We start from the raw sequence: 22,387 nt of genomic DNA on the forward strand, positions 1-22,387 counted from the left end.
CTCCCTGGCTCAAGCCCCAAGGCGTGTCCCCCAAATGCAGCTTCTGCCCCCACGATGGCACAATGTCTCCTGCCCTGGCATGAACTCACACAGGTATGGCTCTGGTCCAAACCTCCTGCGTACACACATAAAGGCAACGTCCCCACACACATAGCCAGGCGCCACTCCTTGTCCACCTTATATGTATCCCTCCATGCTCCAGAGCTGCCCACCTCCAGGGAGGTAACCCCTTTAACCCACACAGACTCGGTGTCCACACGTGTGTGAGAACCCCTCCTGCCCTCCCAACCCTATGCACAGCGCCCCACTGCAGTCCCACTACCCCTCACTCCCCCCATGGCACATAACCTCTTGCCCCCCGTTCTCGGAGCACTCACCCAGGGCCGCGGCAGCGTACAGACAATTGACGATGCTGAAGTTATCGAACTTGGAGCACCCACTGATGATGGCCTGGCAGAGTGCCTGGAACTCTGGCTGCTCCAGCACCTGGTTGGGTCCGCGGTGCTCTCCGTTTACCACGGCCTGGTTCTGCGGCTGCTGCAGCAGCTGGCCCAGCTTGTGCAGGGCAATGGGGTAGTGGCTGGCAGACACCTTGCTGGGGTTCTGGGTGACCCAACGCAGCACTTCCCCCACACTCCGCGACCGCTCTATCAGCCGCTTCATGGTGAAGAAAGTGTCGTAGCTCATCTTCTCGTGGATGAAGCTCCAGCTTTTCCTCTTGCCATGTCCTCGAGTCCTGCCAGCCTCAGGGGGCAGGCTGTGGAACAGCCCGTAGCTGTAGGGATCCAGGGGGAGCAGCACAGCCCGCTGCTTGGCCTTCCCCGCACAGTAGCAGCTCGGGTACATCCTGGCCCCCCTCGTGTCACTAGCAGCCAGCCCCTGCAGGACGCAGGGCCGTGCACTCTCCTGGCTCAGGGCACGGAACCATGGCAGCAGGCGCAGCATGGTGAGGGGAGGGCAACTCGAGGGGCTTCTGAAAACAAGGAGACCCTGAAAGAAAGTCAGAGAAGGAGCATGAGAGAGGCAGAGCCAGGGCCCAGCGTCCCTAGGGGCCTCAGCCCGGGACGACGGAATCAGCAGCTAAAGCAGCAAGGAGACACCTGCACTCTCCCCACAGCTAGCCCCCCTTTCCCGCTCCCTCCACACCCCCTGCTTGGACAGGGTACCCGGGAGTTCTCCCCACAGCCAGCCCCCCTGTCCCGCTCCCTCCACACCCCCTGCTTGGACAGGGTACCCGGGAGTTCTCCCCACAGCCAGCCCCCCTGTCCCGCTCCCTCCACACCCCCTGCTTGGACAGGGTACCCGGGAGCTCTCCCCACAGCCAGCCCTCCTGTCCCGCTCCCTCCACACTCCCTGCTTGGACAGGGTACCCGGGAGTTCTCCCCACAGCCAGCCCCCATGTCCCGCTCCCTCCACACCCCCTGCTGGGACAGGGTACACGGGAGCTCTCCCCACAGCCAGCCCCCCTGTCCCGCTCCCTCCACACTCCCTGCTTGGACAGGGTACCCGGGAGTTCTCCCCACAGCTAGCCCCCATGTCCCGCTCCCTCCACACCCCCTGCTGGGACAGGGTACACGGGAGCTCTCCCCACAGCCAGCCCCCATGTCCCGCTCCCTCCACACTCCCTGCTTGGACAGGGTACCCGGGAGCTCTCCCCACAGCCAGCCCCCATGTCCCGCTCCCTCCACACCCCCTGCTGGGACAGGGTACACGGGAGCTCTCCCCACAGCCAGCCCTCCTGTCCCGCTCCCTCCACACTCCCTGCTTGGACAGGGTACCCGGGAGTTCTCCCCACAGCCAGCCCCCATGTCCCGCTCCCTCCACACCCCCTGCTGGGACAGGGTACACGGGAGCTCTCCCCACAGCCAGCCCCCCTGTCCCGCTCCCTCCACACTCCCTGCTTGGACAGGGTACCCGGGAGTTCTCCCCACAGCTAGCCCCCATGTCCCGCTCCCTCCACACCCCCTGCTGGGACAGGGTACACGGGAGCTCTCCCCACAGCCAGCCCCCATGTCCCGCTCCCTCCACACTCCCTGCTTGGACAGGGTACCCGGGAGCTCTCCCCACAGCCAGCCCCCATGTCCCGCTCCCTCCACACCCCCTGCTGGGACAGGGTACACGGGAGCTCTCCCCACAGCCAGCCCTCCTGTCCCGCTCCCTCCACACTCCCTGCTTGGACAGGGTACCCGGGAGTTCTCCCCACAGCTAGCCCCCATGTCCCGCTCCCTCCACACTCCCTGCTTGGACAGGGTACCCGGGAGCTCTCCCCACAGCCAGCCCCCCCTGTCCCGCTCCCTCCACACCCCCTGTTGGGACAGGGTACCCGGGAGTTCTCCCCACAGCCAGCCCCCATGTCCCGCTCCCTCCACACCCCCTGCTGGGACAGGGTACCCGGGAGCTCTCCCCACAGCCAGCCCCCCCTGTCCCGCTCCCTCCACACCCCCTGTTGGGACAGGGTACCCGGGAGTTCTCCCCACAGCCAGCCCCCATGTCCCGCTCCCTCCACACTCCCTGCTTGGACAGGGTACCCGGGAGTTCTCCCCACAGCCAGCCCCCCTGTCCCGCTCCCTCCACACCCCCTGCTGGGACAGGGTACCCGGGAGCTCTCCCCACAGCCAGCCCTCCTGTCCCGCTCCCTCCACACCCCCTGTTGGGACAGGGTACCCGGGAGTTCTCCCCACAGCCAGCCCCCATGTCCCGCTCCCTCCACACCCCCTGCTTGGACAGGGTACCCGGGAGTTCTCCCCACAGCCAGCCCTCCTGTCCCGCTCCCTCCACACTCCCTGCTTGGACAGGGTACCCGGGAGTTCTCCCCACAGCCAGCCCCCATGTCCCGCTCCCTCCACACCCCCTGCTGGGACAGGGTACCCGGGAGCTCTCCCCACAGCCAGCCCCCCCTGTCCCGCTCCCTCCACACCCCCTGTTGGGACAGGGTACCCGGGAGTTCTCCCCACAGCTAGCCCCCCTGTCCCACCCCCTCCACACCCCCTGTTGGGACAGGGTACCCGGGAGCTCTCCCCACAGCCAGCCCCCCTGTCCCGCTCCCTCCACACCCCACAACTGGGAACTCTCCCCACAACCAGCTCTACCCCCACACAGGCCCCGTCCCAGCTCTGGCCCCCCACTCACGCAACTCGCCCCCGCCAGCCCCATGGGCCCCTCCCTCCAACTCTGCCCCCCCACTCATGCCCCTCCCCCAACTCACCCCCCCCCAGCCCCATGGGCCCCTCCCCCAGCTCTGCCCCCCCCAGCCCCATGGGCCCCTCCCCCAGCTCTGATCCCCCCACTCACGGCCCCCCCCGGGCCTGCCCCCGCCCGGCCCCTACATGGCGCTCCCGGCCGCGCTGGAGCCGCCGCCGCCCCCGGCCCCTCAGAGCCGCCCGGCCACCGCGTCCGCCATCTTCCCGGCAGCCCCCGCGCCACCGTCAATCGCGCCCCGCCCCCACACTGCCGGGGGCGGGGCCTACCGCGCGCCTGACCGGTCCGGCCGGCCCGGGAGCCCGCCGGCAGCTCCCGTATTAGCATACGGAGTCCTTTGCATATGCTAATGAGGGCGCGTGTTACCCTGCGGAACTCGCGGCCACCGGCACCAGCGCGCGTCAAGGGGGATTGGCCGACGCCCGAGTGACGTCACCCGCCCCCACCGCGCCCATCCCCCACCCCCCCCCAGATGTGTCACCCCGCCCCCACCCATCCCCCCACTCCCCTCCCCTGCCTCCCCCAGATATGTCACCCCGCCCCCACCCCATCCCCCTCCCGCCACCCGCCCCTCTGAGCCCCCCGCGATCCGTCACCCCGCCCCCACCCATCCCCCCACTCCCCTCCCTGCCCCCACAGTCCCCCACTCCCCTCCCCTGCCTCCCCCAGATATGTCACCCCGCCCCCACCCCATCCCCCCACTCCCCTCCCCTGCCTCCCCCAGATATGTCACCCCGCCCCCACCCATCCCCCCACTCCCCTCCCCTGCCTCCCCCAGATATGTCACCCCGCCCCCACCCATCCCCCCACTCCCTCCCCTGCCCCCACAGTCCCCCACTCTCCTCCCCTGCCTCCCCCAGATATGTCACCCCGCCCCCACCCATCCCCCCACTCCCTCCCCTGCCCCCACAGTCCCCCACTCTCCTCCCCTGCCTCCCCCAGATATGTCACCCCGCCCCCACCCCATCCCCCTCCCGCCACCCGCTCCCTGACCCCCCGCGATCCGTCACCCCGCCCCCACCCATCCCCCCACTCTCCTCCCTGCCCCCACAGTCCCCCACTCCCCTCCCCTGCCTCCCCCAGATATGTCACCCCGCCCCCACCCCACCCCCTCCCGCCACCCGCTCCCTGACCCCCCGCGATCCGTCACCCCGCCCCCACCCATCCCCCCACTCTCCTCCCCTGCCTCCCCCAGATATGTCACCCCGCCCCCACCCCATCCCCTCCCGCCACCCGCCCCTCTGAGCCCCCCGAGATCCGTCACCCCGCCCCCACCCATCCCCCCACTCTCCTCCCCTGCCTCCCCCAGATATGTCACCCCGCCCCCACCCCATCCCCCTCCCGCCACCCGCTCCCTGACCCCCCGCGATCCGTCACCCCGCCCCCACCCATCCCCCCACTCTCCTCCCTGCCCCCACAGTCCCCCACTCCCCTCCCCTGCCTCCCCCAGATATGTCACCCCGCCCCCACCCCACCCCCTCCCGCCACCCGCTCCCTGACCCCCCGCGATCCGTCACCCCGCCCCCACCCATCCCCCCACTCTCCTCCCCTGCCTCCCCCAGATATGTCACCCCGCCCCCACCCCATCCCCTCCCGCCACCCGCCCCTCTGAGCCCCCCGAGATCCGTCACCCCGCCCCCACCCATCCCCCCACTCCCTCCCCTGCCCCCACAGTCCCCCACTCTCCTCCCCTGCCTCCCCCAGATATGTCACCCCGCCCCCACCCCATCCCCCTCCCGCCACCCGCTCCCTGACCCCCCGCGATCCGTCACCCCGCCCCCACCCATCCCCCCACTCTCCTCCCTGCCCCCACAGTCCCCCACTCCCCTCCCCTGCCTCCCCCAGATATGTCACCCCGCCCCCACCCCACCCCCTCCCGCCACCCGCTCCCTGACCCCCCGCGATCCGTCACCCCGCCCCCACCCATCCCCCCACTCTCCTCCCCTGCCTCCCCCAGATATGTCACCCCGCCCCCACCCCATCCCCCTCCCGCCACCCGCTCCCTGACCCCCCGCGATCCGTCACCCCGCCCCCACCCATCCCCCCACTCTCCTCCCTGCCCCCACAGTCCCCCACTCCCCTCCCCTGCCTCCCCCAGATATGTCACCCCGCCCCCACCCCACCCCCTCCCGCCACCCGCTCCCTGACCCCCCGCGATCCGTCACCCCGCCCCCACCCATCCCCCCACTCTCCTCCCCTGCCTCCCCCAGATATGTCACCCCGCCCCCACCCCATCCCCTCCCGCCACCCGCCCCTCTGAGCCCCCCGAGATCCGTCACCCCGCCCCCACCCATCCCCCCACTCTCCTCCCCTGCCTCCCCCAGATATGTCACCCCGCCCCCACCCCATCCCCTCCCGCCACCCGCCCCTCTGAGCCCCCCGAGATCCGTCACCCCGCCCCCACCCATCCCCCCACTCTCCTCCCTGCCCCCACAGTCCCCCACTCCCCTCCCCTGCCCCCCCAGAGATCCAACTCCCCTCCTCCACACCCCACCCATCCCCCACTCCCCTGTCTCCCCACCCCCTCCCCTGCCTCCCCCAGATATGTCACCCCGCCCCCACCCCATCCCCTCCCGCCACCCGCCCCCCTGAGCCCTCCGAGATCCGTCACCCCGCCCCCACCCATCCCCCCACTCCCCTCCCTGCCCCCACAGCCCCCCACTCCCCTCCCCTGCCCTCCCGCCACCCACTCCCCTGAGCCCCCCGAGATCTGTCACCCCTCCCCCACACCCCGCCCATCCCCCACACACCCTCCCCTGCCCCCACAGTCCCCCACTCTCCTCCCCTGCCTCCCCCAGATATGTCACCCCGCCCCCACCCCATCCCCCTCCCGCCACCCGCTCCCTGACCCCCCGCGATCCGTCACCCCGCCCCCACCCATCCCCCCACTCTCCTCCCTGCCCCCACAGTCCCCCACTCCCCTCCCCTGCCTCCCCCAGATATGTCACCCCGCCCCCACCCCACCCCCTCCCGCCACCCGCTCCCTGACCCCCCGCGATCCGTCACCCCGCCCCCACCCATCCCCCCACTCTCCTCCCCTGCCTCCCCCAGATATGTCACCCCGCCCCCACCCCATCCCCTCCCGCCACCCGCCCCTCTGAGCCCCCCGAGATCCGTCACCCCGCCCCCACCCATCCCCCCACTCTCCTCCCCTGCCTCCCCCAGATATGTCACCCCGCCCCCACCCCATCCCCTCCCGCCACCCGCCCCTCTGAGCCCCCCGAGATCCGTCACCCCGCCCCCACCCATCCCCCCACTCTCCTCCCTGCCCCCACAGTCCCCCACTCCCCTCCCCTGCCCCCCCAGAGATCCAACTCCCCTCCTCCACACCCCACCCATCCCCCACTCCCCTGTCTCCCCACCCCCTCCCCTGCCTCCCCCAGATATGTCACCCCGCCCCCACCCCATCCCCTCCCGCCACCCGCCCCCCTGAGCCCTCCGAGATCCGTCACCCCGCCCCCACCCATCCCCCCACTCCCCTCCCTGCCCCCACAGCCCCCCACTCCCCTCCCCTGCCCTCCCGCCACCCACTCCCCTGAGCCCCCCGAGATCTGTCACCCCTCCCCCACACCCCGCCCATCCCCCACACACCCTCCCCTGCCCCCGCAGTCCCCCACTCCCCTCCCCTGCCTCCCCCAGATATGTCACCCCACCCCATCCCCCTCCCGCCACCTGCTTCCCTGAGCCCCCCGAGATCCGTCACCCCTCCCCCACACCCTGCCCATCCCCTGCACACCCTCCCCTGCCTCCAGTCCCCCACTCCCCTCCCCTGCCCTCCCGCCACACGCTCCCTGACCCCCCGAGATCCGTCACCCCGCCCCCACCCCCCACCCATCCCCCCACTCCCTTCCCTGCCCCCCCAGAGATCCAACTCCCCTCCTCCACACCCCGCCCATACCCCACTCCCCTCTGTCTCCCCACCCCCTCCCCTACCTCCCCCAGATCCGTCACCCCGCCCATCCCCCCACTCCCTCCCCTGCCCCCCCAGAGAGCCAACACCCCTCCGCCACACCCCGCCCATCCCCCACTCCCCTCCGTCCCCCCACCCCCTCCCCGGCCTCCCCCAGATCCGTCACCCCGCCCACCAACCCCTCCCCTGCCCCCCCACAGTCCCCCTCCCCCCAAGCCCTCCCATGCCTCCCCCAGATCCGTCACCCCACCCCCAGCGTGCCCTCCTCCCCCCACCCCGCACATCCCCTCACACCCTCCCCTGTCCCCCGAGATCCGACACCCCGCCCCCACCCAATCCTCACTCCCCTCCCTCCCCCACACACGCTGCCTGCACCCCTTCCCCACACCCCGCCCATCCCCCGCACACCCTCCCCTGCCCACCAAGATCCGACATCCCACCCCCACCGCGCACCCATCCCACCCATCCCCCGCACACCCTCCCCTGCCCACCAAGATCCAACATCCCACCCCCACCGCGCACCCCTCTCCCACCCCCCGCCCAATTCCCAATCCCCTCCATCCCCCGAGATCTGCCACCCCTCCTCCACACCCTTCCCCTCCCCTACCCCCCGATCTGCCACCCCACCATCGTGCCCCCCACCCCCACACCCGAGAGATCCATCACCCCTCCCGCACCCCCAAGATATCCGTCACCGCTCCCCCACACCCTACGCAATCCCTGCTCACCTCCCTCCCCCTGAGAGATCCGCCACCCCGTCCGCCCCTCCTCCACACCCCGCCCATCCCCGACTCCTCTCTCCTGCCCCCCGAGAGATCCGCCAACCCGCCCCCACCGCGCACCTCTCCCCCACACCCATCCCAATCCCCACTCACCTCCCTCCCCCCTGAGAGATCTGCCACCCCGCCCACCCCACCTCCACACCCCGCCCATCCCCACTCCTCTCCCTCTCCCCCAAGATCCGTCACCCCTCCCCCACAACCTGCCCTCCCCGCTCCCCTTGCCCCCGAGATACGTCACTGTGCCCCCACAACCCACCCATCCCCCACTCCCCTACCCCCACAGATCCATCACCCCTCCCCCACAACCCACCCATCCCCCACTCCCCCCCCCAAGATCCCTCACTCCTCTCCCACAACCCACCCCTCCCCCAGGAGAGATTCAGCTCCTCTGGGGCAGCTGCCACCCCGTCTCCACCGTGCACCCCTCTCCCACACCCTCCCTCCCCCACATCCTCTCCCACCCAGAAATCCATCACTCTGCCCCCACAGTGGACCCCTCCTCCACACTCTCCCCTGCCCCCAGAGAGATCTGTCACCCTGTCCCCACTGCGCACCCCCCAACACACCTCACACCCCCGCTGGAGAGAGCAAGGAGCAGGCTACTCTGGTCTCACAATCACCCTATCCTCCCTCACCTCCACACACTGCATCCTTCCCCCATGCCCCCTCCTCCTCCACCCCCCCCCCACCCCCCTGGAGAGACTGGTCAGGCAATTCCTCTGGTCCAGCAATCACTCTGTCTGCCAGGAGAGAGCAGGGAGCTGGCTATTCTGGTCCGGCAATTACCACGCCTTTCCCCCATACACCTCTCCCCCTGCCCTCCCCCACTCTCCACTCACTCACACCCTCCACACACACACACCAGCCAGAGGAGATTTTAGTCATTCACAGTTTTTAATTTTAAAAGACGCATTAATGAGAAACATGCTCCACTGACCCAGGCCCCATCACCCCCCAGGAACCCTACGGGGCAGGGGGCTGGGCCTCCCACCCCTGGGCACCCTCCCCAAAGTGGCCGACCACGCAGTCAGCCCCTGCAGGAGCAGCAGCGTCCCCCCACCTCCACTCTGGCATCAGCTGAGGGCACAGCCAGAGAGCCCAGGGGGCGAAGAGCTCTCCCCTTCCCGCAGGCGCTGCTCCCCCGTGCAGCAATGGCCATGGGCTAATCGATCGCCGAGGTCCAGGACTCCACACAGCAAGGAACCTGTGTGAGAGTGTGTGTGTGTGTGTGTGTGTGTGTGAGAGAGAGCACTCGTGTGTGCAGGGGAAAGAAGGGCACGCAACAGCACCCAGACTGTATGCCAGTGTCTGGGTGAGCAAGCATTGAGCACAAGGGCCCAGTCTGTTCACAAGCACGTGCAAAAAGCAAATGAGGGGGGTGGGGAGGGTGGAGTCTGGGCAGATTCCCATCAGCAGCCGGGGCTGGCAGAGGAACCCGTTGAGGAGGAGACCCCAGCCTGTCCTGCAGAGCTGCTTGCTCCTTATAACCAAGAAGTCCCCCCACCTTCCTCAGAGGCAGGAAGAAACTGTCCCCGTGTAACAATTCAGGCTCTGGCTCCCACCCTGACAAAAACCACCCCCGAGTGCTGTTGGAGGAGGGGGGAACCGCACTGGACTGCAGCGTCCCTCCTCTCAGCCGCCAGGTGGAGTGGGGGTATGGGACTCGGAAATAGGGGCCACAGTCACTGCCCCTGCCCTCCTGCTGGGCGTCAGGACTCATGCTACAACAGCAGACTTGGGTCCCGTGCACTTGGGGGGTCTCTGTCATCAGTCCCACCAAAACGGCTGAGCAGCACAGCCCAATGGCCCGGGCTCCCCTCAGCCGTAGAGGCAGCGGGCAGGCGGGCTCTGCCCAGAACAGTGCATGTTCTCACGGCTGGCGGGGTTCGGCGGCTCCGTGGGCAGTGTTATCTACGGTACAGAGCGAAGGCCATGAAGCTGAAGAGCAGGGTGAGGCCAGCCAGGCAGGAGGTGGCGGTGGCGGTGAAGACGTGCCGGTATTGCAGCTGGAAGTACCACAGCACAGCCAGCATGAGCACAAAGAGCGGCAGCATCAGGCTGCCCACGTTGAGGGCTGTGTGCACAGGGTCAGCAGTGGCCCGGAGGCCAGCAGCCGTGGGGGCTGGGCCATGCTGGGAGACGTGGCAGTGCAGAACGCTGTTGTGGGTGAGGTGCAACGCAGCCAGGCTCTGAGCATCGTCCCGCAGCAGCTGGCCCTGGTAGATCAGACGCACCTGGTGCTCCTGGCCTGGGAAATGGGCCCTAAGGTGAAGACACAGGGAGGGAAATGTCACAGTCACAGACACACAGTCCACCATCCCATTTATAGAGGGGGAGGGATAGCTCAGTGGTTTGAGCATTGGCCTGCTAAACCCAGGGTTATGAGTTCAATCCTTGAGGGGGCCACTTAGGGATCTAAGGCAAAATCAGTACTTGGTCCTGCTAGTGAAGGCAGGGGGCTGGACTCGATGACCTTTCAAGGTCCCTTCCAGTTCTAGGAGATAGGATAGGATATCCCCACCTTAAGAACATCAAAACGGCCACACTGGCTCAGCCCAATGGTCCAGCTAACCCACGGTCCTGTCTGCCAACAGGGGCTGGTGCCAGGTGCTTCAGAGGGACTGAATGCAAGAGGGTGATTTATCGAGTGATCTGGCCCATCATCCTCTCAGCTTCTGGCAGTCAGAGGTTTAGGGACACCCACAGCATGGGGTTGCGTGTGTCCTTAACCATCTTGGCTAATAGCCATTGATGGATCAGGAACTCATCTAATTCTTTTTTGGACCTAGTTATAGTTTTGGCCTTCACAACATCCTCTGGCAAGGAGTTCCACAGGTTGACTCTGCTTGTGTGAATACTTCCTTGTGTTTGTTTTAAACTAGCTGCCTATTAATTTAATTTGGTGACCCCTAGTTCTTGTGTTATGAGGAGTAAATAACACTTCCTTATTTACTTTCTCCACAGCAGTCATGATTCTATAGACCTCAATCATACCTCCCGTTAGCCGTCTCTTTTCCAAGCTGAACAGTCCCAGTCTCTTTAATCCTCTCCTCAAATGGAAGCCGTTCCACACCCCTAATCATATTTGTTGCCCTTCTCTATGCTTTTTCCAATTCTAATGCATCTTTTTGAGATGGGGCAACCACATCTGCACACAGTATTCAAGAAATGGCCATACCATGGATTTATATAGCGGCAATATGATATTTTCTGTCTTCTTATCTCTCCCTTTCCTAATGATTCCCAACATTCTGTTCGCTTTTTTGACTGCTGCTGCCCATTGAGTGGATGTTTTCAGAGAACTATCCACAATGACTCCAAGATCTCTTTCTTGAGTGGTAACAGCTCATTTAGACCCATCACTGTATATGTATAGTTGGATTACCTTTTCCAATGTGCATTACTTTGCATTTATCAACACTGAATTGCATCTGCCATTTTGTTACCCAGTCACCCAGTTTGGTGAGATCCCTTTGTAGCTCTTCGCAGTCTGCTTTGAGTACAACCTTCCTCCATAGGGCTCCAAACCCCCATTACGGGGGCTTGGCTGTGCCCAACTCCCCATGAATCTCCATCCCGCGAGCCCGAACGCAAGTCCCCCACCCCTGATCCATCCCCATCCCCAGGCTGTACAGCCCTCCCCCACATATTCCCTTCCATGGTCTGTCATTTCGTTGTGTGCTCTCATTGTCCTAGCAGTGTCCCACCATGGTCTCCCCAGGCCAGTCTGTGCCCTTGTGCCAGGGTGCGTCCCGCACAGCACTCCGTCACCCTGCCCTGTGCTCTGTGCCCTTGTGCCAGGGTGCGTCCCGCCCAGCACTCCATCACCCTGCTCTGTGCCCTTGTGCCAGGGTGCGTCCCGCCCAGCACTCCATCACCCTGCTCTGTGCCCTTGTGCCAGGGTGCGTCCCGCCCAGCACTCCATCACCCTGCTCTGTGCCCTTGTGCCAGGGTGCGTCCCGCCCAGCACTCCATCACCCTGCTCTGTGCTCTGTGCCCTTGTGCCAGGGTGCATCCCGCCCAGCACTCCATCACCCTGCTCTGTGCCCTTGTGCCAGGGCGCGTCCCGCACAGCACTCCATCACCCTGCTCTGTGCCCTTGTGCCAGGGTGCGTCCCGCCCAGCACTCCATCACCCTGCTCTGTGCTCTGTGCCCTTGTGCCAGGATGCGTCCCGCCCAGCACTCCATCACCCTGCTCTGTGCCCTTGTGCCAGGGTGTGTCCCGCCCAGCACTCCATCACCCTGCTCTGTGCCCTTGTGCCAGGGTGCGTACCGCCCAGCACTCCATCACCCTGCTCTGTGCCAGGCTGCGTCCCGCCCAGCACTCCAACACCCTGCTCTGTGCTCTGTGCCCTTGTGCCAGGGTGCGTCCCGCACAGCACTCCATCACCCTGCTCTGTGCCCTTGTGCCAGGGTGCGTCCCGCACAGCACTCCATCACCCTGCTCTGTGCCCTTGTGCCAGGGCGCGTCCCGCCCAGCACTCCATCACCCTGCTCTGTGCTCTTGTGCCAGGGTGCGTCCCGCCCAGCACTCCATCACCCTGCTCTGTGCTCTGTGCCCTTGTGCCAGGGTGTGTCCCGCCCAGCACTCCATCACCCTGCTCTGTGCCCTTGTGCCAGGGTGTGTCCCGCCCAGCACTCCATCACCCTGCTCTGTGCTCTGTGCCAGGTTGCGTCCCGCACAGCACTCCATCACCCTGCTCTGTGCCCTTGTGCCAGGGTGTGTCCCGCCCAGCACTCCATCACCCTGCTCTGTGCCCTTGTGCCAGGGCGCGTCCCGCCCAGCACTCCATCACCCTGCTCTGTGCTCTGTGCCCTTGTGCCAGGGTGCGTCCCGCCCAGCACTCCATCACCCTGCTCTGTGCTCTTGTGCCAGGGTGCGTCCCACCCAGCACTCCATCACCCTGCTCTGTGCCCTTGTGCCAGGGCGCGTCCCGCCCAGCACTCCATCACCCTGCTCTGTGCTCTGTGCCCTTGTGCCAGGGTGCGTCCCGCCCAGCACTCCATCACCCTGCTCTGTGCCCTTGTGCCAGGGTGTGTCCCGCCCAGCACTCCATCACCCTGCTCTGTGCCCTTGTGCCAGGGTGCGTCCCGCCCAGCACTCCATCACCCTGCTCTGTGCTCTGTGCCCTTGTGCCAGGGTGTGTCCCGCCCAGCACTCCATCACCCTGCTCTGTGCTCTGTGCCCTTGTGCCAGGGTGCGTCCCGCCCAGCACTCCATCACCCTGCTCTGTGCCCTTGTGCCAGGGTGCGTCCCGCCCAGCACTCCATCACCCTGCTCTGTGCTCTGTGCCCTTGTGCCAGGGTGTGTCCCGCCCAGCACTCCATCACCCTGCTCTGTGCTCTGTGCCCTTGTGCCAGGGTGCGTCCCGCCCAGCACTCCATCACCCTGCTCTGTGCTCTGTGCCCTTGTGCCAGGGTGCGTCCCGCCCAGCACTCCATCACCCTGCTCTGTGCCCTTGTGCCAGGGTGTGTCCCGCCCAGCACTCCATCACCCTGCTCTGTGCTCTGTGCCCTTGTGCCAGGGTGTGTCCCGCCCAGCACTCCATCACCCTGCTCTGTGCCCTTGTGCCAGGGTGTGTCCCGCCCAGCACTCCATCACCCTGCTCTGTGCCCTTGTGCCAGGGTGCGTCCCACCCAGCACTCCATCACCCTGCTCTGTGCCCTTGTGCCAGGGTGCGTCCCGCCCAGCACTCCATCACCCTGCTCTGTGCCCTTGTGCCAGGGTGCGTCCCGCCCAGCACTCCATCACCCTGCTCTGTGCCCTTGTGCCAGGGTGTGTCCCGCCCAGCACTCCATCACCCTGCTCTGTGCCCTTGTGCCAGGGTGCGTCCCGCCCACCACTCCATCACCCTGCTCTGTGCCCTTGTGCCAGGGTGTTTCCCGCCCAGCACTCCATCACCCTGCTCTGTGCCCTTGTGCCAGGGTGCGTCCCGCCCAGAACTCCATCACCCTGCTCTGTGCCCTTGTGCCAGGGTGCGTCCCGCCCAGCACTCCATCACCCTGCTCTGTGCTCTGTGCCCTTGTGCCAGGGTGCGTCCCGCCCAGCACTCCATCACCCTGCTCTGTGCTCTGTGCCCTTGTGCCAGGGTGCGTCCCGCACAGCACTCCATCACCCTGCTCTGTGCTCTGTGCCCTTGTGCCAGGGTGTGTCCCGCCCAGCACTCCATCACCCTGCTCTGTGCCCTTGTGCCAGGGTGTGTCCCGCCCAGCACTCCATCACCCTGCTCTGTGCCCTTGTGCCAGGGTGTGTCCCGCCCAGCACTCCATCACCCTGCTCTGTGATCAATGATACCAACGGTGCTGCCTACGCTACAGGCATGAGCCGGGCACACAAGTCTACCCCCTTGGGGAGGGACGGCAGCAGAAAGCGGTCCAGGCTCCAAGCCGCGTCCAGCACGTTCAGTGCAGGAGACGGGAGGGCAAGCTGAGGTTCAAGGGATGCCAGAGCCCCCAGGCGGGGAGGGCAGAGGAAAGGGGGAGAGGGGGAGCCTGCCTGGCTGTGAGGCTGTGCTTCAGAGCTCCATCTCCTCCCCACGGCTTGCTACTGCTTGGCCTCTCACCTCTTCAGAGAGCCGACCGTCTCCTCTGGGCACACCGTGGCCAGGCGCTCCGTGTCATTCAGGAACTTCAGCCTTAGCACTATGGTGCGGTCCGTGGGGCTACTGTCCATGGCCTCGGGGCTGGCACCTGTGTCTCCGGGGGGCTGCAGGGGGCACTGTGGAGATCCAGGGTTGGCCCGGTGCCTCAGCTCTGCGGCAATACCATCAGGCCCATCTGGCACGGCACCCGCTGAAGACTCCGCTTCCTCCTTGCGCTCCCCTGCCGCTGGGGTTTGCATGCTGGGCTCCCTTGGCCCATCCTCCAGCAGGCTCTCTGCCCCAAGCTGCCCAGCTGCCAGAGGGGGCGAGGCAGCAAAGACCTGGTCTCCCCGCTCTGAGGTCTGCGTAGAGACCCATGCCAGCACCAGCACCAGCAGGATGAGCAGCAGGGCGAAGAGGATGGTGACTTCGTCCCCCACGCCCTCAATCAGAGCCATGGCAGCTGGGCAGTGCGGGGGACAGCGGGATTACCAAACTGCAGAGACAAAACAGCAGCAGTGAGCCTGGGAGCCAGTATCGGGGGGACCCCCCCCAGCCAGTGCTCAGCTTCCCACCCAACAGGGACTCCCCCGGCTGGGCCTGGCCCACAGGGCACAACATGAATGCCCCAGGGAGGAAGGTCCTGGAGACACCCCCATGCCCCTGGGGCACTAAGTGCAGGCTTCGGCCGAGTTAGAGGGATGCTGAGCCCAACGGGCCTAGATCTCGGAGCTCATTTGTTCGCATCATGCCATGGCCTCCCCGTTCGACTCTCTTCCCATTGTCCCCTCTCCGGTAGCGCAGTCTAGCCAAGGCTGCCTAATGCTTCCCACTAGCCGCTCCTTTCCAGTTGCTCCCAACTTTGCAAACTTCAACTGTTTTTATGCGGGGGGGGGGGGGGGTTGGGAGGGGAGGAGGAGAGAGAGACAGGTTGTGCGTGTGGGAGGAGACGATACAGACAGGTACACGCTAGGAGACAGGGACAGGCAGGGGAACAGGGGCAGAAGGGTCTATAACCACTAGACATGCTCCTCTTCACAGCCCGGAATGGAATTCTGGATTCCTGATCATCGGCATTCCTCTGACGCCAGCCAACAGATGTGCAACCCACTGACAAAGCTAGTGTCCCACCCCACCTAGTAGCAGACACACACAGACAGCTCGCCTGAGTTGTAGAGTCAGAGATGTTAAGGCCAGAAGGAAGTAGTATGATCATCTAGTCTGACCTCCACCGGGAGAGGACTGTGCTGGGATCTAAAGGTGTTAGGGGCCATTATGGTTCCACACAATGGAATTTGTTTTTCACTTTGCTTTTTAAAAAAGCCAGGCGGTTACATTAACAAAAATCTACACTAGAAGAATGCTGAGATTTCAAAGTTGAGCACTCAAAAGAAAGGAAATGCCAGAGTTAAGGTTACGAGGGCATCCTTAATTTGACTCCATGTGTATATACTTATAATACAATCTTTAATTACAACAAGGAGTCTGGTGGCACCTTAAAGACTAACAGATTTATTTGGGCATAAGCTTTAATTACTTGATCACATTCTACATTACCCTCAGGACCCCTGCCTCAATCAGTGTACAGGATGGGGCTGTGGGAATGAATCGTGTCTGTGTAGTGAAGGAGGCTGTGTGGAGGGCTCATTTCTTGACGAAGCAGGAAGCATGTATCCATCCCTCATCCCCTTTACGCAATTGTTTGTGAACTCCCTCCACCGATGGGCATGTTCCACCCCACCAGGAAAGTGTGCCGTGAATAAGGCAGGGGACAACAGGAAGAGAAAGAATGTTCTCATGTTTCAGAGTAGCAGTCGTGTTAGTCTGTATCCGCAAAAAGAAGAACAGGAGTACTTGTGGCACCTTAGAGACTAACAAATTTATTAGAGCATAAGCTTTCGTGGACTACAGCCCAATGGTGAAGGCAATTGAATGCTGTCCTGGAAAACTGGAGTCTGTCCCTGCCTCTGCCACACAGTTCCTGGGCGATGCTGGGCAAGTCACTTAAACTAACAGAGGGTCCTGTGGCACCTTTGAGACTAACAGAAGTAAATGTCACTTAAACCAAACTTTTCAGTGTGTTCTCATTTCTGGATGTCCGACTTGAGACCTGGGGTCTGATATGCAGAAGTGCCAAGTGCTCATGATGGCAACTGAAGTCAATCAGGGCTGTGCTTTGAACATCTGAAGTGTTACAAAAATGCTCCTAAGCGCCTAAGGCTCCAGGCGTCTCAAACTGGGCATCCAAAACTGGGGGAAGCTTTTGACAATTTTTGCCTTAATCTCTCTGGCTCAGATCTTCAAAGGTCTAGGCACCTGTCAAAGACCCAGAGCCTAGTCTGTACCCCTGCCTGTAACCAGTCCCCGTAGTGTGCCGGGTCCCAAGGGCCCACAGTTCCACTGGGGCAGGTCTGTAGCCGCCAAGGCTCTGAAACTGGCCCTTCCGCCCAGTGATCCCTGTCTTTCTCTGTGAATCCCCAGCCAGATGCCTGCAGAAGGCCATGCTGTGCCCCTTCATGGCATCATGCTCCCTGCAGTCAGTATGTGCACTCACAGCAGGCAGCCCTCCCACACTTTATTGGTCACCTGGCTTCAGATCCCGATGTTAGCAGAGAGGCAAAGGTGAAGGCAGAGTCCAGCCTGGCCAACTCCAGGCCAGGGCTCCCTTGAAACCATCTTGGCTCTCTCCCTTTGTCCTTAGTTCCAGCCAGGTGCCCGTCTCCAAAGGCCAACTTAGCCCAGTCACCTGACCCCTCTCCCCTTTGTTCTCCACCTGGGGCCTTTGCTCTGCTTCCAGATGGGGAAAAACCTCCATCCTGGCCACTGGGGATTCCACTGTCTTGTGGATCCTGGGTGGTTTCAGCCAGTCCTTATCAACCCATTCCAGTCCTGTGACACACACCCCTCACCTGCCCCAAGAGCAGATTTTTCACCCTTTATGCTCCATGCAAAGCACCGAAGGAAACTGAGGCATTTATAGGACTCTCCGATTGTGCATCCAAAGCTAGTGGAAGTGTTTAATAATATTTTCCCTACTCTCTCGGGATCAGCTCCTCACAGGTCTAGGCATCTACACACCCCTTGATTTAACTGAGAGTTGGGTAGCTAAATACCTCTGAGGTTCGGGGCGGTCATTCCCTAGCTATAAAATGGGAATACCACAGTCTAATCTCACAGGTGCTTTGTGAAGAGAAATTCATCTTTTCCCAAAAGTGAAACAACATGAAATAAAGTGAAAAACCTCAACCAGCAACAGCAGCTCTAGGGCTCCTGTCCGGGCATCGCGACCTGATACACAAGGTCACAGCGCCACACACCCAGGCTTGGCCCAGCCTCCTCCTTTCATGACAAGGGGGCACCCCTAAACAGTCCAACTTGGAGTGACTGGTGTTGCAACCTGGCTGCTCCTCCATCAAACCTGGGCAGTGCTGCAAGTCTGTGTGCCAGGTCACAACATCCAGAGCGAGGAGCCAGGCCCAGCCCACAGGACAGGAGCCCCAGAGCTGCTGCTGGCCCTCCAACCCAGCTCCCACCACCTAGGGCAGAACCTGCAACCAACCTCCCCGCCAAATCTGGATAAAATGAAATAACCAGGAATTCCCAAAAACTCAAACAAAAAATGAAAAGACTTCCCCTGGGCTCGCTCCACAAGATTAGCTCTGTAGTCAGAGCTGGGTTTGGATGGTCAGTAAGCAAAGCCTGGGATCACACACCAAATAAGGACAAAGAGCAATATTAAATAGCTACGCACTCAGGGAGCACATTGCATTCAGAGCACTGAATGAGGCAAGGGAACCTGTGGAAAAAGCAGTAAGTGATCATGTACTTAAAGACTGTATCGTAATGCACATGCACAAGGGAGCAAGTTAAGGGATTTCCTAACTTTTGAGTGCTTTACTTTATAAGCTTTATTTTAAATGTAGCTTTTCTCTATGTTATTATTGGTATTGATGGCGTATCTAGGGTAGTGGCTCTCAACCAGGGGTACGCAGAGGTCTTCCAAGGGTACATCAACTCATCTAGAGATTTGCCTAGCTTTACAACAGGCTACGTAAAAAGCACTAGTGAAGTCAGTGCAAACTAAAATTTTATACAGACAATGACTTGTTTACACTGCTCTATATACTATACACTGAATTGTAAGTACAATATTTATATTCCAATTGATTTATTTTATAATTACATGGTAAAAATCAGAAAGTAAGCTATCTGTCAGCAATAGCATGCGGTGACACCTTTGTATTTCTATGTCTGAGTTTGTAAGCGAGTAGTTTTTAAGTGAGGTGAAACTCGGGGGTACGCCAGGCAAATTAACCTCCTGCAAGGGGGACAGCAGTCTGGAAAGGCTCAGAGCCCTGCTCTAAAGTATTGACACATGGAACTAAAGATAAGCTCTAGACCAGGGGTCAGCAACCTTTCAGAAGCGTTGTGCCGAGTCTTCATTTATTCACTCTGATTTAAGGTTCCCCGTGCCAGTCATACATTTTAACGTTTGTAGAAGGTCTCTTTCTATAAGTCTATAATACATAACTAAACTATTGTTGTATGTAAAGTAAATAAGGTTTTTAAAATGTTTAAGAAACTTCATTTAAATTCAATTAAAATGCAGAGCCCCCTGGACGGGTGGCCAGGACCCGGGCAGTGTGAGTGCCACTGAAAATCAGCTCGCGTGCCGCCTTCGGCACACGTGCCATAGGTTGCCTACCCCTGCTCTAGAGCCAAAGGAATGATTTTTGGGCAAGTCTCTGGCCTGTGTGATGCAGGAGGCCAGACTATTTGATCACAATCGTCCCTGCTGGCCTTGGACTCTATGAACAACAAAAGGCCGAGCCCTGCCCCAAGCAGCTCACAATCTACATACACGAGGAACAGAGACACAATTCTTAACATCTTTCTTGAGAAGTGACCACCGCAAGCCAACCGCCCAGCCTCTCTGCAGTCAAACCCCTCCCTGCAGGGCCTGCCACTCGGGCACTCTGGGCGTGGGTGGCTGAGGGAGTCTTTGGGGCGCAGCCCAGCTGCGTCGCTGGGGAGCACACCACCGTGGGAAGCAAGTGACAGAGGAGGGTGTATGAGTGGCCTGCCAGAGAGTGCAGGAGCGTTCCCACAAGGGCTGCTGCCTTGTTCCCTAGGTGCTGGCACAGGGGCTGCTGCGCCGGGCCCCGGCCTGAAGTGGTTTCCATGATATCCAGGGGGACAGTTCGGTTCGGTGGCTCTCGGCACCCCCGCTACACAGACTGTCTAGCAGCCCTAGTCTAGTCCCAGCTCTTCCACTGTCTGGGACCCGGCCCGGACCCTCCGTGCGCCTTGGGGACGGGGCAGTCAGGGCCACCAGAGCCCGTGCGGTGCTCATGGGGCGGCGCTAGCTGAGAGGATGGACACGGAGCAGGTTAGAGCTGAGCTGAGGGGGCAGAGGGGGGAGCCCCCAGCCAGGACAGAGCAGCGAGCATAAGGGGGGGCAAACAGCCCCCCCCAGCGAGAGCAGGGCAGGAAAGGCAGTGGGGCGGGGGCTAGGCGGGGTCAGCGTTAGATGGGGTGGGGGAAGGGGGGAGGAAACAGGTGAGTTGTGGGGCAGGCAGCAGGGAGAGGAGGTTAGCGGGGGGGGACACGCTGGACGGGGGGGCAGCAGCGGGGGGGCCTCAGGGATAGACGGAGGGGCGGGCAGCAGGGAGAGGAGGTTAGCGGGGGGGGGACACGCTGGACGGGGGGGCAGCAGCGGGGGGGCCTCAGGGATAGACGGAGGGGCGGGCAGCAGGGAGAGGAGGTTAGCGGGGGGGCTCAGGGATAGAGGGGGGCGGGGGGGCGGGCAGCAGGGAGAGGAGGTTAGCGGGGGGCGGGGGGGCAGCAGCGGCGGGGGGGGGGGGCAGCAGGGAGAGGAGGTTAGCGGGGGGCGGGGGGGCAGCAGCGGCGGGGGGGGGGGCAGCAGGGAGAGGAGGTTAGCGGGGGGGCTCAGGGATAGAGGGGGGCGGGGGGGCGGGCAGCAGGGAGAGGAGGTTAGCGGGGGGCGGGGGGGCAGCAGCGGCGGGGGGGGCGGGCAGCAGGGAGAGGAGGTTAGCGGGGGGGGGGGGCAGCGGCGGGGGGGGGCGGGCAGCAGGGAGAGGAGGTTAGCGGGGGGGCAGCAGCGGCGGGGGGGGCAGGTCGGTGCCCGGTGGATCCTGGCCCCGGCGCCGGCCGGACCGGAGGGCCCCTGTGAGCCCAGAGCAGATACTCACCCGCCTCCTCCATCCCGGACCGCTCGCTTCCGGGGCCAGCGCAAGGCATTCTGGGACCTGTAGTCCCCGCCCCCAAGCGCAGGGTATTGTGGGACCTGTAGTTCCCCCCTCCCGAGTGCAGGGCATTGTGGGGCCTGTAGTTCCCCCCTCCCGAGTGCAGGGCATTGTGGGGCCTGTAGTTCCCCCCTCCACCCCCCCTCCGAGTGCAGGGCATTGTGGGGCCTGTAGTTCCCCCCTCCACCCCCCCTCCGAGTGCAGGGCATTGTGGGGCCTGTAGTTCCCCCCTCCACCCCCCCTCCCGAGTGCAGGGCATTGTGGGGCCTGTAGTTCCCCCCTCCACCCCCCCCCCCGAGTGCAGGGCATTGTGGGGCCTGTAGTTCCCCCCTCCACCCCCCCTCCCGAGTGCAGGGCATTGTGGGGCCCGTAGTCCCCCCCCTCCGAGTGCAGGGCATTGTGGGGCCTGTAATCACACACACACACACTCTCTCTCTCTCTGTGGGGCCTGTAGTAGGGTTACCATACGTCCGGTTTATCCCGGACATGTCCGGCTCTTTGGTAATCAAACCCCTGCCCAGGGTGAATTGCCAAAAAGCCGAACATGTCCGGGAAAAATACCGGCCGGGCACTTCCCCTCCCGCGGCTGCTGTGCTCCCTACCTTGACTCTTCGGCTCTGTTTAAAGCCGAGCTGCCCGAGCGCTACTGGCTTCGGGCAGCCCCCATGCCTCCGGACCCTGCGCCACCGGCCGGGCACTTGCCCTCCCGGGCTCCAGCTGCGCTGGGGAAACGCCGGCCGGGGGCGCAGGGTCTGGGGGCTGCCCGGCAAACCGTGAAGCCAGTAGCGCTCGGGCAGCCCTTTCCGCGTGGCTGGGAGAGAGGAGGGGGAATGCGAGGCGCTCAGGGGAGGGGCGGAGTTAGGGCGGAGACTTTGGGGGGAGGGGCGGAGTTGGGGCAGGCCAGGTGTGGGAAAGGGGCGGGGTCAAGGCCCCATGAAGTGTCCTCTTTTTTTATTTTTTAAATATGGTAACCCTAGCCTGTAGTCCCAGCCCTCCCCTCCCCATACACAGGCAGTGCAGGGCAATGTGGGGCCCCTAGTCAATTCACTTCTGTTCCATTCACCACATTTTGCCACATTGGGTTCAGAGATCCCAACCCTTGGTCAATTGTTCCCATGGATAATTACCCTCACTGTCAAAAATGTGCACCGTATTTCCAGTCTGAGTTTGTCTCGCTTCAGCTTCCGCAATTGGATGGTGTCAGACCTCCCTCTGCCACACCGAAAAACCCGTTACTAAATATTTGTTCCCCATGAAGGTACTTAGAGACTGTAATCAAGTCACCCCTGAACCTTCTCTTTGTTAAGCTAAATAGACTGAGCTCCTTGATCTATCATTGCAGGTTTTCCTAATCCTTTAATCATTCTCCTGGCTCTTCTCTGAACCCTCTCCAGTTTATCAACCTCCTCCTTGAATTGAGGGCACCAGAGCTAGTCACAGGATTCCCATAGTGGTCATGCTGGACGCATCCCCCACAGCTCTGTGCAGCTCCATCCTGGGCATATTGGAATAAAAACTTGCCTCCATAACACCCTGTGCAGGGGTTCAGTATACAGGGATCAAACCAGGGGCAGGAGTAAGGGGCTTCTCTATTTCCCTTCCTGTGCTGAAAGACAATGGAGCAGCTGATACGGGACTCAATTAATAAA

The 22,387-nt window shown here is 62.9% G+C and overlaps 2 protein-coding genes across 3 annotated transcripts in view; both read right to left on the reverse strand.

Annotated features, from left to right (window-relative positions):
• FASTK (Fas activated serine/threonine kinase) overlaps positions 1–3,624 on the reverse strand; it is a 49,415-nt gene extending 45,791 nt beyond the window's left edge. The window contains exons 1-2 of the mRNA XM_054016979.1: positions 3,565–3,624; positions 378–990 (exon numbers count right to left, since the gene is read on the reverse strand). Coding sequence (XP_053872954.1) covers positions 378–945 — 568 coding nt within the window. The 5' untranslated portion in view covers positions 946–990; positions 3,565–3,624. The remainder of the gene's footprint in view (positions 1–377; positions 991–3,564) is intronic.
• A 5,141-nt stretch (positions 3,625–8,765) lies between these two features.
• Positions 8,766–21,437, reverse strand: TMUB1 (transmembrane and ubiquitin like domain containing 1). Of its 2 annotated transcripts, none has more exons than XM_054018388.1 (3): positions 21,341–21,437; positions 14,455–14,968; positions 8,766–10,152 (listed from the first exon to the last, which is right to left on the reverse strand). In XM_054018388.1, exons 2-3 carry the CDS (start codon positions 14,928–14,930, stop codon positions 9,798–9,800), a joined length of 831 nt encoding a protein of 276 aa, XP_053874363.1. In that variant the 5' UTR covers positions 14,931–14,968; positions 21,341–21,437; the 3' UTR covers positions 8,766–9,797. The 2 variants fall into 2 exon arrangements, with proteins under 2 accessions (XP_053874363.1, XP_053874362.1); XM_054018387.1 differs by lacking the exon at positions 21,341–21,437 and adding an exon at positions 20,685–20,717.
• Between the last annotated feature and the right edge of the window lie 950 nt (positions 21,438–22,387).

The sequence above is a fragment of the Malaclemys terrapin genome, chromosome 2 (genome assembly GCF_027887155.1).
Source record: "Malaclemys terrapin pileata isolate rMalTer1 chromosome 2, rMalTer1.hap1, whole genome shotgun sequence".
In the NCBI taxonomy this organism is placed as follows: Eukaryota; Metazoa; Chordata; order Testudines; family Emydidae; genus Malaclemys; species Malaclemys terrapin.